The 17244-nt window shown below is 38.6% G+C and overlaps 1 protein-coding gene across 2 annotated transcripts; it reads left to right on the top strand.

Annotated features, from left to right (window-relative positions):
• The first annotated feature begins 5312 nt into the window (after window positions 1–5312).
• On the top strand, window positions 5313–17094 carry akap8l (A kinase (PRKA) anchor protein 8-like). Of its 2 annotated transcripts, none has more exons than XM_062435864.1 (13): window positions 5313–5409; window positions 6957–6995; window positions 7498–7726; window positions 9450–10053; window positions 11069–11180; window positions 11283–11332; window positions 11640–11670; window positions 11785–11887; window positions 12617–12758; window positions 13316–13421; window positions 13518–13648; window positions 14050–14145; window positions 15235–17094. In XM_062435864.1, exons 1-13 carry the CDS (start codon window positions 5385–5387, stop codon window positions 15709–15711), a joined length of 2145 nt encoding a protein of 714 aa, XP_062291848.1. In that variant the 5' UTR covers window positions 5313–5384; the 3' UTR covers window positions 15712–17094. The 2 variants fall into 2 exon arrangements, with proteins under 2 accessions (XP_062291848.1, XP_062291842.1); XM_062435858.1 differs by having other exon boundaries at window positions 11066–11180.
• Window positions 17095–17244: the final 150 nt, after the last annotated feature.

Raw genomic sequence — 17244 nt, 5'->3', positions numbered from 1 at the left:
TGATCTTTCAGTGAGGTGTTTGGTAAGCCAGTTGTAGCCAGTGGAGCCTTTTTAATAATGAAGTCTTCCTGTGTTTGTTATCACTCCTCTTACCTGAATAGATACTTTCCAGTTTTTTGTGAGATAATATAAAATCAAGCAGAGTCTATTTTGGCTTCTTAAAAACTCTAAGTGCCAAATTCCTTCTTTTTGTTATGATTCTTCCACTGCAGCATTTTACTACCAAAAAAACCCTGTAAAGATATGCAATTTGTTTAACTAACACAGATAGATGAAGCTTCATATAAGCTTCAGATAAACTGTTAAATACATTTTTCTTGAAATGAGGACTGTGGAATTTGGCCCCCCATCGCTTATATTGAAAGGACATGTGAAGCGGATCTTTGAATAACCAGTATGAATAGGAGGAACGATCACAGCCAGCAAAACCTGTTTCAGTGATCATTTGGGCTCCTGACCATTTAGGACAAATTAGAAAAATTGTGACTATTGTTACTTTAAACAATAGAAATGGGTTAGGTATTTTTTTAATTTATTTGTTTTGTCTGTTTTATTTTTCAGGCATTAAGGGCAAAGGATGCAGGACAATGGCTTATGACCACAGGAGAGTCTGCGCCCTGGAAGGCACTTCAGTGAACATTTCAGCTGATAACAAGTTTTACAAAAGGTTTTCATGGTATAAAATAGAGACAGGTGGTTACGAGGATGCTGAAAGTGTGATCAAGGATAAACATTGGATAGAGTATAAAAAAGACGACCTCTACACCCTGACCATCAATAACCTGCAGAGGAATGATTCAGCAGACTACATATTAACAGACATTTGGAAGGAAAATTGGGACAAGGCTGGTTTACCTGGAGTGACTTTGGTTGTCACAGGTAACTCTAACCTAAACTAAAATACCTGAATATCTCAGCTCGCTGTAAACTAGCAACAGTCAGCAGATTATATGCATTAATGTCTTTACTTTGCTTAATGATAAAACACTTGGAACTATACCACACACTGATGTATTTTGTAAGGATGCATAATTGCTACTTGTTTTGGCAAATTCAGATCAGAAATATAATATCTGAAATATTAACACAGACACCATGGTGATGTTGGAAGTACAATCCAATCTGTGGTGCCATTTTTAACCTTTCTAAAAAAAACTAATTTAAGAGATCAAAGGGTTAGGGTTAGGGTTAGGGTTAGGGTTAGTTCACCTGGACTAGAGGCCTGGGTAAAAGCCCTGCAAACTTTTTCTATTGTGCATTTAATAGGTCTGAAGTCTCTTTTTTAATTAATAGATCTATTAAACCTTCTTTCAGGCCTGAGAGTGACATTTAAACCTTCTGCTGTGGTGACAGAGGGCCAGAGAGTCACACTAACCTGCAGTACCAGCTGCCCTCTGCCTGACAACACCGTCTACATTTGGTACTTGAACAGTCGTAATCTGACGGAGCCAGACAGCCAAAACAAACACCTGGTTCTAGACCCAGTCAGTATGCAGCATGCAGGAAACTACTCATGCGTTGTCAACGTTTCCCAGTACATCAGCTCCAGTGAAAAGGCTCTCACTGTCAAACGTGAGTGTGGTTTGAAATGTTTGAAAACACTTTTACAGTTAAAACTGAAGCAAATGTCTAATATTTAATATTGGGTTTTTTTTTTTTGGTTTTTTTTTGGCATTTTGCTTTGGTGTTGCTGTGGCAGGTCAGGGTTGTGGTGGCTGGGAATCGAGCTATGGATGTTGCTGTTAGACAATATTCACCTTAACCATTAGGCCACCGGAGTGCCCCATGTCTAAAAAATTGTTTTAATGAAAACATCATTCACCCACGTTTAATCTTAACTGTATATCAAAAGCCTCTTTAAGTATTTTAAAATAGTAGATTGCAGTGAGGACCAAACCACCACAGACACTGGAAAATAAACTGTGGAGATTATAATTACAATACATGACTAAAGCCTACAAAATACTTACTTACTTTTCATTGTTGTGAATTATGTTACATTGGCAACTCACATCTCATATCCATCTGTCTCCAGCTCGAGATAAATCAGTAGTGATCATGAATGCAGTGAAACTGATTTTTTTTGGACTGGTCCTGTCTGCTGTGCTCCTCTACGTGTGGATGAGGTAAAAGACTTTCATTGTCTGTATTAAAAGTGTTGATTTAATGAGTCTATTTTTAGTAGTAATTATTAACATAATCTGACCAATAAAATCCAGAAAGAAGAAAACTATGACCCCTGCTGGTGACACAGCAAATACTGAACAGGTGAGTACAAACCAGAGAACCAGAAATGGCTTTTTGTGTGTCTGAATGCTTCAATGAATCTGTCAATTATTGTGTTTAATTTGTTCAGTCTATAATAACATGTTTTAAAAATAAAAAAGGTGAACAATGACGACCACTGTTTCCCAAAGTTCAAGGTGATGTCTTTAAATGTTATTTGTCCACGATGAATTGATTCATGGTTGCAGCTCTAGTGTCTGTTTTCTCTGCCCTCCAGACATATGAGAGCATCTCACTCAGGGTCGTGAATCCTGCAGCACAGAGAGAGCCAGCAGAGCAGCAGGAGGACACGTTGTAATGGCTCACTGGGTTGACTGGCCTAATGCAAAAGCACCTATGAGCAGGGTTTGGGAAGGTTACAGATTACTAGTTGCCCTATTTAAAATGTAATATGTAATGTAACTATTTCAGTTACTTAATCAAACTCATTACATTTGAATACTTTCTGATTACTTTTCTAATTTTCTATTGAGTGTTTTCAGCTGTTAGAGTGAGCACACCACCAAAATCTAAATTCAGGTGTTTTTCATGGATAATGACATGATTTATAAGGGAGATAATTCCTTATAAAGCAAGATTTATCATTCATTCATTAGTTCATGTAGATTTTGGAATATTAAAATAAAGATATTTTATGAAAAAAGTCAAATAGTTTGGCATGGAGCTTAATTTGTACTGTGACACCATTTAAGTCCATGTGTGCTCCAAATAAGCCCACGTTATGATTTATTTACAAAATATTAAAACAAATTTGATTTCAAAGAATTGAAAACAGCAATATATGTATTCAGTAACATTTTAAATATTGAACAATGAGGGGAAAAAACCCTCCTGAGCAAAATCTTAAAGGTCTGACTTCAGATGTAACCTCCTTTGTAATCATCAACATTTTCATAAGTAACTTTAATTTAGTTACACATCTGTAATTAAATTACGTAACACCGTAAAATGTAACTAGTTACTCCCCAACACTGCATTTAAGCTCAGAGTATGTCAGAGGTCATGTAGGTTACAAAAAGCCAGAGATACTTGTCTTTTATCCTTTCTGACATCTACTTCCTGCTTTAGCAAATACTGCTGGTTAAACACATCGTTCATATCTACAGTCATGCTCCGTTCAGGCCTATACCGCATGTTTAAAATGCTGATATTGTTCAAGTTTCTCAAATGTTCTTGTTAACTTCCTGTCAAACAAATAACCGCTTCATACTGCTCCCACCATTTTTAATTGTTAGTTTTCTTTTTATATTTTATCTTTTAATGGCATATTTTTTTCTTGTTATGATTCTTGTTGATTTTTTTCATTTTTTCATTTTTCTGACAATCATGTTTGATATAACTACAGTTCTGTTTATGTCATATTCTTTATCGGTGGGGATAACTTTAACCCTCTTCACGTATTATTGTATGTTTGTGTGCCATGTTGTAAATGAGCAAAATGATTAAAGTGAAATTAGAGCAGAAACTAATTTAAACTGAAACTTTTATATATTTTACATTTTTTAATGGTATTTTTTCTTGTTATTGATTATACTCTTATTTGTCTCACTATAATGTCTGATATAATTAGTTCAGTTGTTTATCATACATAACTGTGTATTAACCCTCTTATTATTCTTCCTGCATTGATCCACTTAGTTTTTTAGTTTTCACCACAATGTTGTAAATGTGCAAATAAAATAATAAAACAGAGCTGAACATTTAATATCATCAAAATCTGTTGGATGCACAAGGGTCAGTGACAAATAAGGGATTGGCAAGATTAGCAATAACAGTCTCTTAAAAAATAGTTTTAAAAGCTGATGAGTGGAGTGATATAACTCAGATGGTTGTTCCTTTAAAGGACCACTGTGACATTTTGAGTTTGGCACACGATCCTCAGCTTTCTGGTCATCTGGGAGTTAGTAAAATTTATGACAGAGTGTTGCACCATTTCTTCTGGCCTGGTTTGAAGAAGAATGTGGTTGCTGGCAAGCTGAAGAGAATCTGAGTGCTGCTCAAAGTAAGTTTTTTGACCCGGGGGATAATATATTCTGTGTTACGTGCTCCTCCTCCCTCCTCTCTTTTCCTTTTCTTAGTCATTTTATTTATCTTTAGAATAACAGAATAAACCTCTCCTGCACCCACTTCACCATAACACTGCTCTGAAAAATCAATCACCAAAGATCAATCATGCATCCATGCTATCAAGTGGTATTTACATACTGTATTGACAAAGAGACATGATTAATAAGACATGAGCATTTTATAGAGAAACTTGTCACATTGTGTCGGTAAATGTAATTTAGAAAGTCTGTCTCACACAAAACAACTAGAGGGTGTTGTTTCTTCACTGCACAAATCAAGTCAATTTTATTTGTATCACAAAACAGAGAATTGCCTCAGGGGATTTTACAATCTTGATTAGCAGGCAACAAAGTGCTGATTGGTTTAGTATCAACTAGCGGAATGAGCATGAGTTTCAGTGGCTGTATTAATCCTGCCTTGGGTGTACCGAAAAAACTTGACCCCTGGTTTGCTCAATATCTCAAAGTTTAGCAATCTTACGTCCTCTCAGTCGTGCTACTTTTGGAAGAGATTTCACAGGTTGTCGTAATGGCCCGCTGTACTCACAATAGATAAATAGATAAATAACTTAAATGATGGGGTTGTTTTTGATATTTTGGCCTTGTGGATATGAAAATTTCCTAACAAAATAAAAAGGTTAACAATGTTACAAATATTCTTATTTGAAGTATTGTTTAAAACAGAACTTTCCAAATCCTTCCAAAATGTTACACAAAACATCCTCTTTTTCATTTAGACAAAAAGAGCATTTGTTTCTAAAAATCTAGAAAGGTAAACATTTGTTGGATAAATGTTGTGTAAAATGTTCAAATGGATCTTTTTTTCATTTTTTTTTTTTTAAGAATCCAATGAGCGCCGCTTTACGTCACTCATGCGTGTGACGTAGAGATGATGATGCGTTCCCAGTCACGTGATTTGCGTCGTACAGAGGAGAGTCGCTGCTGCGTCTTGTAGTCCAGATCAGCTCCTCTGCTTCAAGAAGAAACCACCGGGGCAGTTTGTGTTGACCGAGTAACGCACAGAATAAAACCATGGACAGCAGAGGCTACGGTTCTGGTAAATATACTCTGGTTGTTAAGCTATGTAAACTAATGTCCATATGACCTGTGCATATATATATCCGCCTTGGCTGCAGTCATTATCGTTTATTAGTTATCCGGTTAGCCGCATGCTTTGTTACCCACTAATGTAGCTTAGCATCCGTGCATTTACACTGTTAGCTGTGCTGTAGCAGCTAGGACAGATTTTCAGCTGCACAGCAACCAACCCACACACACACACACAGTTGCCTGTTATGTAAGAAAACATAACCTACATATTGTGCCAATCACGAATCGTGTAAAAGTCTTAAAAAGGTATACCAAGGCCCTGTTAGCTAACTTGAAAGAAACATGGCGAGTTAGATGACTAGGTTAGCCACTTCACCACCAGGCTATTTTATTTGAGCTAACATAGAGCAGTGTGATAGCCCATTGTTATGCTGTTGTGTGTAGGGGTGTGTTAGCTCGCCTTTGCTAACTAATGATAACCATTAAAATGGAGTCAGTGTGTAGGGGAGGGAGGGAGGAAAGCTTGCACTTTAAAAGGCTAGTCTATAAAATGGCCGTCTCAGCAAAAAATGCCTCCAAAAAACTTAATTTGCCTGCAGCCTTACTGTCATTAATACTTTTCTGCAGCTGTTTTTGCATTCACCATTTGCAATATGCCACCAAACCAGGAAGCTATCAGATGCATTGTCTATTATTAAACTGTAGAAAAAATCAAGCTGTCCTGAATAATGTTAAAGGACGGGTTCCCCATTTATTTTTTCCTGCCATAAAACAATAATCAGGTCAGGTGCTCCAATAAACCTTGCAGTAGGATTTTATAGTTGCAAACATTCCTCCTATAGAAGATCCCATATATAATGCACTTGCAATGTCCTCCTCCTGTGCAAAACTGTATTTAAAAGGTTATCTGGAGCATAATGTGAAGCTTCAGAGATCCAAAATATACCAAAAGAAAGTAGATATCTTTCAATGTTACAATCTTTTTAGAGCCCAAGTTCCTCTTTTTGTTACTAAACTTCCACCACAACTCAACAGGGAAACACAAAGAGGGAATTTTATGGTAAAAAAAAGACTGTAAACGTGGCAGATATCCACTTGATATGACTAATTCAGACTGCTGAAGCTTCATATAAGCTTCAGATAAACTTTAAATGCATTTTTTGCACAAAATGACTTTGCAGACACGCTATTGATTTTTCCCCCATCACTTAAATTGTAACAGCATTTAAGGGTTTTGTTTTTACTAGCAGTATTAAAACAGGTCTCATTGAAAGTATGAATCTCTTTTTCAAGAGAGACCCGTGTACAAGAAGTTTCCCGATAGATAAACAGACTATAAATAATTCACATACAGAAAGAGAAACAACATGCAAGTTCAACCTTTTATAAGAGGGTCCAGTTTTAGTAAGAACGGTGTGTCATGTTGGTTTTGCTTCACGATCTGTTCAGCCAATCCATACAGGCTAATGGCTCATTGATAACCAAATGTCAAGTTTGAAATGTCATATTGTTTTTGAATTTGCATATATCAATCTTTTCCCTCTCGTCTCCTAGGTTACTCCAGTTGGGGAGGCGGAGGGTCGGGAAGTAGAAGTGAGTGAATAAGTCATCCATTGTCCGTATGATATACTGTTTGATCGCACAACTGAAGGAAACGCATTATTTCTTTTATATTTGCAGCCAGCTCTGAGTTACTGCAGTGATAAAACTAGAGTCTGTTTATACTGACATGATTTCACATCACAGTAATTTTAACTTTGTAATCTTGTTGATAGTGTAACAGTGTGTGTGATTTTATTACTGGTGTTGTTTTTAACAATTTAACTGAACTAGAGAGGTGAGAGAATAAATATCTTACTTAGAGTAAAATTATTTGTTGTTTCACTATTTGACAATTGATTGTTAACATTTGACTGTATCATTTCTGAATATCCCTTACACACTGTTCATATTTTTTTTTCATACGTTTTTACAGCCCCCAAATGTACAGTTTATAAAGTTTAAGGGACTAGTGATTTAACCTCCTCTTTATTATAGTATAGTATGCAATGGGATATTTGTCATATTCAGATCTTTTAATTCCTCACCGCATTAGGTTCTGGGAGCTTTGACCTGTATGGGGGAGGTTATAAGGACTCCATGTCAGGTCTCGGGGGATACGGAGGAGGAGGAGGTGGCGGCGGCAGCCACATGAAGAGAGGGCTCTCGGGAGCGTCCCTGCTCTCATCCACAGGCACACATGCAGATGCAGTCATTGCCAAAATTAACCAGCGCTTGGACATGCTCACCCAGTTGGAGGGGGGTATGAAAGGGGGTCGAGACAGGTAAGATTTTTTTATTTTATTTATTTTTTTGGCTCCATACTGTTTTCATCAGTCATCAGATACCACAAACACATACACATTAAGAGTATTACATTTCCCATTTAGTGTCTGTCATGTTTAAAAAATGTATGTGGTAGGTTGAGAACTCCCATTACTGAATTTACCCCTCATACCTGGACAATAAGTTAAGATATTCCTTTATTAGTCCCATACTGGGGAAAGTTGCATTATTGCAACAGCAAGCGGATAGCAAGAAATAGAAGAACATCAATAGAAAGAATAAAGAACAATAAATAATAAGTAAGTACACAAGCAATACAACAATTAGACAGTAGTATTAAAGAATAGTAACATTATGTACACAGTAGTATTGGTGTCAAATGATAATATACCTGAGTTGATAGTTGATACTGTTATTGCACATATTTTAAGTGAAATATATGTATTTAAAGACACATATATATAAATATCCAGCCAGTTAAATGTTGCTTCTTCTTTTTCTTTTTTTTGACAAATCTGAAAAGAACCTCGGTAAATGTCTTCACATTTTACACTGATATTAAAAGACACTTTGGCCTTCTTATGCTATCGGTATTCGGTAAAAGTCATTCCAAGTTTGGGATTGTGGATTGGCCTCGTTGTAGAAAAACAACTGTGTAAAGAATTGAAAACCAAGACCAATGTGGCGATAGACCTAGTTGTTGTTGTTTTAGAGGGGAGAGGCAGTATAAACCTGTATTTACACACACTGCACATTTATCCTTGGTGAAAATATTTATGCCTCAATTCCTATTTGTGGTGGAGGTTACGGTGTGAGTTGTTCACAGGTTGCATTTGAACGCCTCAACATCTGAAAGGGCTCGATTGATCTCTTTTTTGCTAAGTTCTGGTCTGTCTGGGGAGGAAGTCTTGTCATAGATGTCATGAAAATGCATGTCCCTCCTGCTGGAAGTACAGACCAGAGTCTCCATTTTGTATCAGATTGGCATGCTTGCACGTGAAATCAGTCCTTCCATACCTAGCACTTCCTGAACATTGCCCTTTGTCTTGACTTTGTTTTCATTTCACACACACACTTTTGTTTTTCTCATCCATGTGACCTAACCCCACATTCTGGCTTTAGGTTACACAACAAAGATGAGTTGACAGGTGTTGGCCTGATATTACTTTTGCTGAATTGTTTATTGAAGGCTGCCAGCTATATCTACAAAAACACTCTTACCCCTGGAAAAAGCCCAATTTGTATTTCATCCCCTTTAGTATTTATTATAATCGAGTCACTTCCCATGATATTGTCCCTCTTGAATCTGTCTGAAGACATAATTGGTTGTAATGGACCATGCTCATGTCTGTTTTAGGTTTCACAGCCAATCCTTTAACAAGGAATAGTGGTTAAAAGACACTACAATTCCCCTCCTCTGCAGATACGGTTTGACCTCCAACAAAAAATGTGGTTGGATGAGTTTCTGTAAATGTAATGATCAGAGGAAAATTCGGTATTATACAATAGGATACCACAAACAGAGTGTTAACTTATTTTGGATCACCAATTTCTGATCTAATGAGGTTTATGAAATAAAGCTGGGAGTGACAAGAAATTAAGTGGAGAAAGCGAGACCATGGAGGAGAAGGAATAGCAGGTGGAGAAATCCAAACCTGACTGCCTTTCTGCCTCCTTTGCTCTCAGCTCTTTATCACCCCTCTCCCTCCCTCCCTCCCGCAGGTTTGACCAGTACGAGTCTTACGACTCGCGTTCCTCCGCTCTTTCCTCCTCCCGAGATCTCTACAGATCTGGCGGCAGTAGCTATGGTTATGGCGATGGCCGTGGGGACAACATGCTGTTGGGTCAGCGAGGAGGCTCGGGCTTCGGAGGGGGAATTGGGCTAGGGGGAGGAGGAGGCTTCGACAGCCCTTCCTCTTCCTATGGAGTCGCTAAAATGCGACAGAATATGAGGGAGTCCTTCACCAGTGGCCAGGGAGCAGGTTCTGGAGGTGCAGGATGGGCTGGAGCAGGCCGACGTTCCCCCAGAAGGGGTGGAAGTGCTGGGGGTCGAGGAACTGGAGGAGGGTTTGGAAACCGCAGGTCAGACCCCACTCCATTAGGAGGAGGTGGGCGGGGAAGCGGTAGTGGTGGCCAGTCCCACCGTGGCCACTCTCCAGGAGGTGGTAGAGGCAAGCTCCCATCCCTCCTGTCCAACCGCATGTACCCTGAGAGTGGGGGTTTCCATCAGGGTTCCACTCAAGGGCCTCACGACTTTCCTGGGAGGCATTTTGGAGGGGGCCCACGGGCAGGCCGCCAGCGAGGCCGCAAGAGACCCCTTAACAAAGTAAGTACCTCCAGCCAAATTAGGAAGCCCTCTTCAGACATTGGGCATAAGTTAAGCCCTTTCCGATCCCCTCCTTTTTTGTATCCTCAACCAAATGGCAAGTCAGCCTCACGTGCTACTACCTGCTATGTGCCACCAAAGCAGTTTGTCACAGATAATCCCAGACACACATTTGACGCATCACTTGCCCTTCCATCTCCGTCCAGCCCTTATTCAATGTGGTCAGAAATGCCTCATGGAGCTAAACTGCCCCTTTTGAACATTAAAGGCAAGTGGTACTTCTCCCTGCCCCATTCTTGTTCTTGTTTACATGCGTTGGTATCAAATGATTTGACTCGGGGGAATTATATTTTGACTTATTTAGTTTAAGGTTGGTTAGATTTAATTGTGTAAAGTGTTTGTTTATTTTGTTTGTTTTTTTGTCTTTTGGGTAATCTCACAATAAGGGTAATGCGAGTGATAAGGACATACCCAGAGAAGGAAGACTTGTGAAGTGTACTAATTGGCTTTTAGAAGCATTAAAGGTACCCTGTGGAGTTTTTCACCTCTAGTAGTCCTGAGATGATCATTAGGATCAGTGGAGGTAAATACAAGTATTGGATTTGGTACCGACAGCCTGTTAATTAAGGACTCGGATCGGGTCCAAAAACTTGAGCAGGACATCTGTATTTAGTAATACTACGGAGCAGCTTCATTATTAGTGGGTCCCTCATGCAAAAACATGAGGATAGACATGCAGGAGCACTGTTTGATTAACAGGTGGCGCTAATGTCTCAAGAAATGTGCAACAATGTGCCACTAAAGAAGGCTGCTAGCAAATGTTTTATGAGGAATGAAATGCATTCATCATGTTGGTTAGAACTTAAGAATATTCATAATACATGTTGAGTACTTTATTCTTTATCCAAAACTCCACAGAGCACCTTTTTAAATTTAGAATTCATTGATATGAGTTTTTGGTTTTACTTCAATGTGTTTTTGTCAGAGTGCAAATTGATTTTGTTGACTGTAGCAGGTGAAGCCACAGCGTGAACCCCAGAAGAAGAGAAAGCAAACGCTCAGTGGAACTGATGAGCCAGAGTCAAAGATTAACAGGACTGAGAGTACAGGATCAGAAGCTACACACGGTAACTAAAAAAACCCCAGCATCAAATAAAGCACCTTATTACCAGACGGACCACGGCCTTTGTGCTGACTTTGGCTCATGTTTATATGTTTTACTTCCACAGAACAAACAGAGAAAAATGGTGATGACAGTGAATCAAAAGCTGCAGCTGCGGTGAGTAAATCAAGCTTGTTTGGAGAGTGTTTACTCGGTCAGCATCAAAGCATTGTTTTGTTCCTGTATTGTGTGATATCAAATGGTTTTTTTTTGGCTTTATTAATCCTTCAACTATGTTTGTAAAATAGCAACCATCTAATACATGGGTTATTTAATAAATAAGCTATGGCAAGATTAATTCATGCAACCAATTTTATAAATATAGCGTTTCTATTTCTACCAAACAGCACTGACACAAGCTGGCTGTGATCTAAACCTCATAGTTTTATACATGTAATAAATATTGCAATGCTTTTCTTCACAGGAAACAAAATCTACTGCTGATGGAGATGACGGTAAGTTTAACTACAGACTTTCTTTGTTTCCCTGCATACATCCACTATTTGTACAGTTTTCCTTTCATGGAAATTGTGGCATACATTAACTTCTGTTATTGTGCTTGTTCTCAGCTGCACAGAAACAGGAGGATAGTTCCAAGGGGAAGACAAAGAGCCCAGCCCAGGCTCAGGACAAGCCCCCGAAAATGAGGAAGAGGAGGGGCTTCCTGGAAAGGTAAGAGGACATACCATAGACCCTGTTTACACCTGGCATTAACATGTGTCTCAGGTGGTCAGATCACAAGTGGACAGCATTAAATACACGTGTAAACGACCACCAAGACGCATTGTGATCCCATCACTCTAACCACTGGCTGAGGTGGTCTCGGACATTTGACCACATATCTTTTGTAGTGTAAATGCTAAAGCGTCCCTGGCAAGGATGTAACAGGAAAATATGTCCTCAATGCAGCACATGGTGGTTGTTATATTTGAAAAAAGTAGAACAGATGTACATGGTTGGAGTATTCAACAGTTAGAATAGCCTGTACATGTATGTTAGTTCTTGAAACATTTTTTATTAGCTTTAATAACAAATCTGGCTCTTGTTTGATGTGATAATTGTGCATGGGGGCCTTAGACGATTTTAGGCAGCATCAAAATCTGGACACATGTGGTCAGCTCAAGACGCATAATAGGCAGGAGTGAACAGCAATTTGTCGCTGCATGTTGATGACAGATATAAACAGATGCCTAGATACTTAAAGGGGTTTTTAGAGGTGCGTGCTTTCATTCTTAGAGACATTGGTTTAATGCATACTTCATTTTACCTCACTACACCTATAGTTTTGTTGCAATCACAACGCTAGGTTTATATAGTGATAAATATAGTTTCATGTGACTTTTTCCTCATGGGTTTTAATACTAAGACTTCTTATTTTGTATCCCCCCCCCTCCCCCGTAGGGTGATGTTTGCATGCTCTGTGTGCAAGTTCCGTTCATTCTACAAGGAGGAAATGGAGGCTCATCTCGAGAGTCGCTTCCACAAGGATCACTTTAAGTTCCTTTCCGGCCAGCTGTCCAAGCCCACTACAGACTTCCTCCAGGTGATTTGAGATTTGTGTTACATTCACACCATATGTCTCACAGATGCTCCAAATACAGATTTATTTTAAGCCTTTGCTCTTTGTAAATGCACTAAAATAAGAGTGCAGCTATTTGTGCATTACAGATGCAGGAATTTGCCCAAAATCAGAATGTTCTATTCACATCTGATTTATTATTGTGGGCTTAAATATTCAGGCTTTAAATATCGACTCCATATTATGCAGTATTACCTGTGAGTTTAAACATACACTATTTCACATATATGGTTTTCATGGCTGGGTTATTGTGTTGAATTTTTGTTGTATTTGAAGTTGTTACTGGTTTCTTTTAAAGAGAAGTTACACAAATGTTGTGACGTCATTATAAAATAACACTCAACTGCTGCTTTAAGTGATTCATGCACATAGTTTAGCTTCTGTGGTTATATTAAATACAAGCGTAGTAAACTTGATAGGAAAAGAAAACATTGGTTTATTGTTTTATACATGCAGCAGATTTAGTAGAGTAATTGTGGTGTGGTGTAAACTAACAAACTTTTCCCTTATGTGCTTTCTAGGATTATCTGCAGAACAAGTTTAAGAAGACAGAGCAGAGGGTTAGTCAGTTGGAAAACCACAGTGCTTCCATCTGCCAGATGTACAAAGAGCAAGACCTCACCAGGGGTAAGCAGCCGCAGCAGTGTGTGTGTCTGTGTGTTGGTGTGAATGGAAGAAGTAACCTGATGACTCATCACGGATATTTCTCACACTTTTGTGCAGATCTTGGTATGGAGCACTTCATGAGGAAGGTGGAAGCCGCCCACTGCGCAGCATGTGACCTTTTCATTCCAATGCAGCCTCACCTGATACAGAAACATATCAAGTCACCTGACCATAACTACAACCGCAAGGTACGGCCCATTGACCGAGACATTTTAATAAATCTGTTGTGAAATTAACATTGTATGAAAAAGCTACAGACTGAATGCGAGGAAGGTAGTAAACATGAATAGAATCTGACTATGTGGCAAATTCAGTTTCAAAACATTTGAGTTGTAGAAATTACTGCAGTCAAACATTTGTATGTGGTCTTTTTCAAAATTAGGCAACAGTCTTTTTGTTTTGGTGCTTTAATTTACTGTAAAAGCCATAATGATGCAGGATAATATAAGGTTAGGTGGGTTCGACTCCACAGAGACGCACCAATTACTATCACACCCCTGTGGCCAACACTGGATGATGTAATGCTTGTTCTTTCAATGTTTTGCGCTCTCTTATTTATGACTGGGAACTGTCCTTCTTGTGATTCAAGGGTATGATGGAGCAGTCCAAGAGGGCCTGTCTGTCAGTCGCTCGCAGCATCCTCAACCACAAAATCATTGGCAAGAAGCTGGAGAGTTACCTCAAGGTATGTCTACACGGGCTGGCAACCAATATGCATGTTCTGAATAGCGTACTAGTGCTCTTTTTAAATGTACTTATATAACATCAATATATTTTCATCGGAAAGAGGAATGAAGATCGAATTTGTGGTCACAGTGTCATTGCTTGTTTTCAAGTACAGTAAAAGTGAAACCAGAACACAGCCCTAAATAGTTTCATCACATCACACATTGGATGCACTTCATTCTTTTAAATTTGAGTGTAAATACTCTAAAGTCATGATAATAAAATGGTAAAAATCAAATATTTCAATATTTATCAATAATTGAATAAATATTTGAATACTGTATTACTGTTTTTGTTCTAGTGTGATGATGATAATAATAGGGGAACTAAAATTAATGAAGTGCCCCTGTGTGCTATATTGTGCCATTTTGCTTTTAAAGGGCAGTAAAAAAAATTGTGGTAGCACTCATAATGGAGCGCAGTGCTAGTATAAATGACACCATGAAAGCACAAATTAAATCAGGGCCATGCTTTTAATTGCATGACTCATCTAGCAGCAAGTAAAAGATGAGCATTTTTGGGGGGAAATAGGCTGATTCCTTGGGTAATGATGATACAGCTATTATGATTGCACTTTCAGCTAAAACAATTGTACACTATTAAACTCTAGGCTACGAAAAATATGGTTAAATGTCAGCTAAAGCTGTTCTGTTACTGACCATATTTACATTGTTTGGTGGAGAGTGCCACTTAAAATTTGAAGATCAATGACATGCTTTGTAGTATCAATCAATAAAACTTTATTTGTGTAGCACTTTTCATTCATCGTGATGTAACACAAAGTGCTTTACATAGTCAGAACAAACAAACAAACGGGGGGAAAAATCATTAAAAATAGGAACTCAGGAAACACCAGAGGTAGGATAAAAAGGTAATAAAAGATTAATGAAAATATTTTAAAAAATATATAAAAGGAAAGAATGAAATAAAGTGGGTAAAACCAGAAATGTTAAGAGTAAAGTAATGAAGTAAAACAGACATAAAAGTTGGGTTATGAAAAGAAACATAAGATAAGATATAATAACAAACCTTCTTCCCTTTTTCTTAGGGAGAGAACCCGTTCACTGGTAACCAGGACGACCAGGATCCAGAGGATTCCATGGTGATGGACGTGTCCGAGTTGGAGTTAACCAGTGAGACAGCAGACGGCCAGACAGAAGATGCGTTAGTTAAGGATGAGGAGGACCAACAGGAGGACGAGGGTGAAGCAGCAACAGAAGCACCAGAGGAGGCAGAGGAAGAGGCAGAGGCAGAAAAAGAGGCAGAGGCGGAAGAAGAGGAAAAAATGGAGGAGGGGCTAGAAATGGAGAAAGATGAGGATCAGGGGAACCAGGAAGAGGAAGAAGGTTTTGAAGTCGAAGACGAGGAAGAGGAGGAGGAGGGATATGTGGTACACGATGAGATTGGCGAAGATGGATTACCGGGCGAGCAGGAAGCAGAAGAAGAGGAAAGAGTGGAGGCGGCAGAGGCAGCACAGGTTGAAGAGGAAGAAAAGGAAGAAAAGGAAGAAAAGAAGGATGAATGACTTTTGCACCCTGTGTGACTTGTTGACCTTTAAAATCAGTCTGGACCAGTCACTGACTCCCACAGTCCCATTCAGCCCAATTTTATTGCAAGGCACAGTACTGAAAACTACATATTTTGCTCTTGAAATTTGTCACTGTCTATTGAGTCTCAACTTAAATAGTTTTTTGTTTTTTTTGTTAAAGAAATAGTTTGACATTTTGGGAAAAACTTCTGTTGGCTTTCTTGCAGAGAGTTTCGTGAGAAGATGGAAAAACATAGTGTTTATGTATGCCTACCATCTCTCTTTATAGGAGTTGCTGAGTGTATTTTTGAATACTAAGCTAGTAACCTAATGTGTCAGGTGGTTTGTTACACAGAACCATCTGAGAAGTACTTGGAAACTGTTTGCAAAAGAGTACGCACTTCCAAAAAATACCTGGCAGGTGAATGGACGAACCATCTGTCCATCACCGTCTTACTTTGCCAGGCAGCTGGATTCATGAGGTCACGCAAGAATCCTCATTGGACGTGGATTTGTCCAGCAGCATGGTACTGTTAAACCGGAAACACCTCGGCTACACTTTATTTTTATACAGTATGTAGGAAACACACAGCATGGCATGGCTTTAGTAATGATGCTAGATGTGCTAACTAGCTGCTAGTTGCCATGCAAGCTGGTAAAATGGATCCGTTCTATTTCTTTGTGTCTGTGGATTGGTGCTCCTGTCACTGTTTTGGTCTGTGATTTTGTTTGTTTGTTTTTTTTTAAAACTTATTTCGGGATGCTCACTCTATGTTCTGCTATGTACCAAAATTTGGCACCAGTTGATAATATAACCTTAAGTAACGAGTACAGTACCCCACCCTAGTATGACATCCATAGTTCAGACAAGCATATGACTTGAAGATGGATTCTCGTTTGATCTTGTTATGTTGTGAATCCAGCTGTGTTGCTAGGTAACGAGGCTAGTGCTTCCCCTGGCTCTACTTCCACGCTCGGCTCGGCACAGACCCGTCACACATTCTCATTTAAAACTTGGCAAGAAAAATGCCCAAAATGTCCAGCTATTCCTTTTTTTAAATACTTTTGCTTGTGCCTTTGTTCAAATTATTCTTAATTTAGATAAATTTGTTTAGAATTGTTTAAGAAATCTTGAGTATTATAAAGTTAATAGATTAACTTTTATTTTTTTTCTTATCATATGCCATAGCATTCTGTTCATTGCCAGTATTTATGATGATGGATGGATGATGGATTGGTCAAATGTGGAACAAGGGCGGGCTTTCTATTCCTCAGACAGGGTGAATGTGTGTAGGATAAGCATGGGATAATTGGAGTGGATATCAGTCATGTATAAGACAGCTTTGTTTCACATGGTATTCAATAAACATGTTGAATAAATGACTGTTTCACTGTTTATATCAAATATATATCTACAAAATTCATCAGCCATTTTGCTACAATTTCATATAACGTAGCGTTATATTCTTCATACTACCGCTAACGTTATGTAAGGATAAATGAATATTTATCACCAACAATGAGCACAAA

The sequence above is a fragment of the Scomber scombrus genome, chromosome 2, assembly GCF_963691925.1.
Source record: "Scomber scombrus chromosome 2, fScoSco1.1, whole genome shotgun sequence".
Classification (NCBI taxonomy): domain Eukaryota; kingdom Metazoa; phylum Chordata; class Actinopteri; order Scombriformes; family Scombridae; genus Scomber; species Scomber scombrus.
The sequence above is the reverse complement of the archived record's forward strand: the minus strand, read 5'-3'. Positions and strand labels throughout refer to the sequence as shown.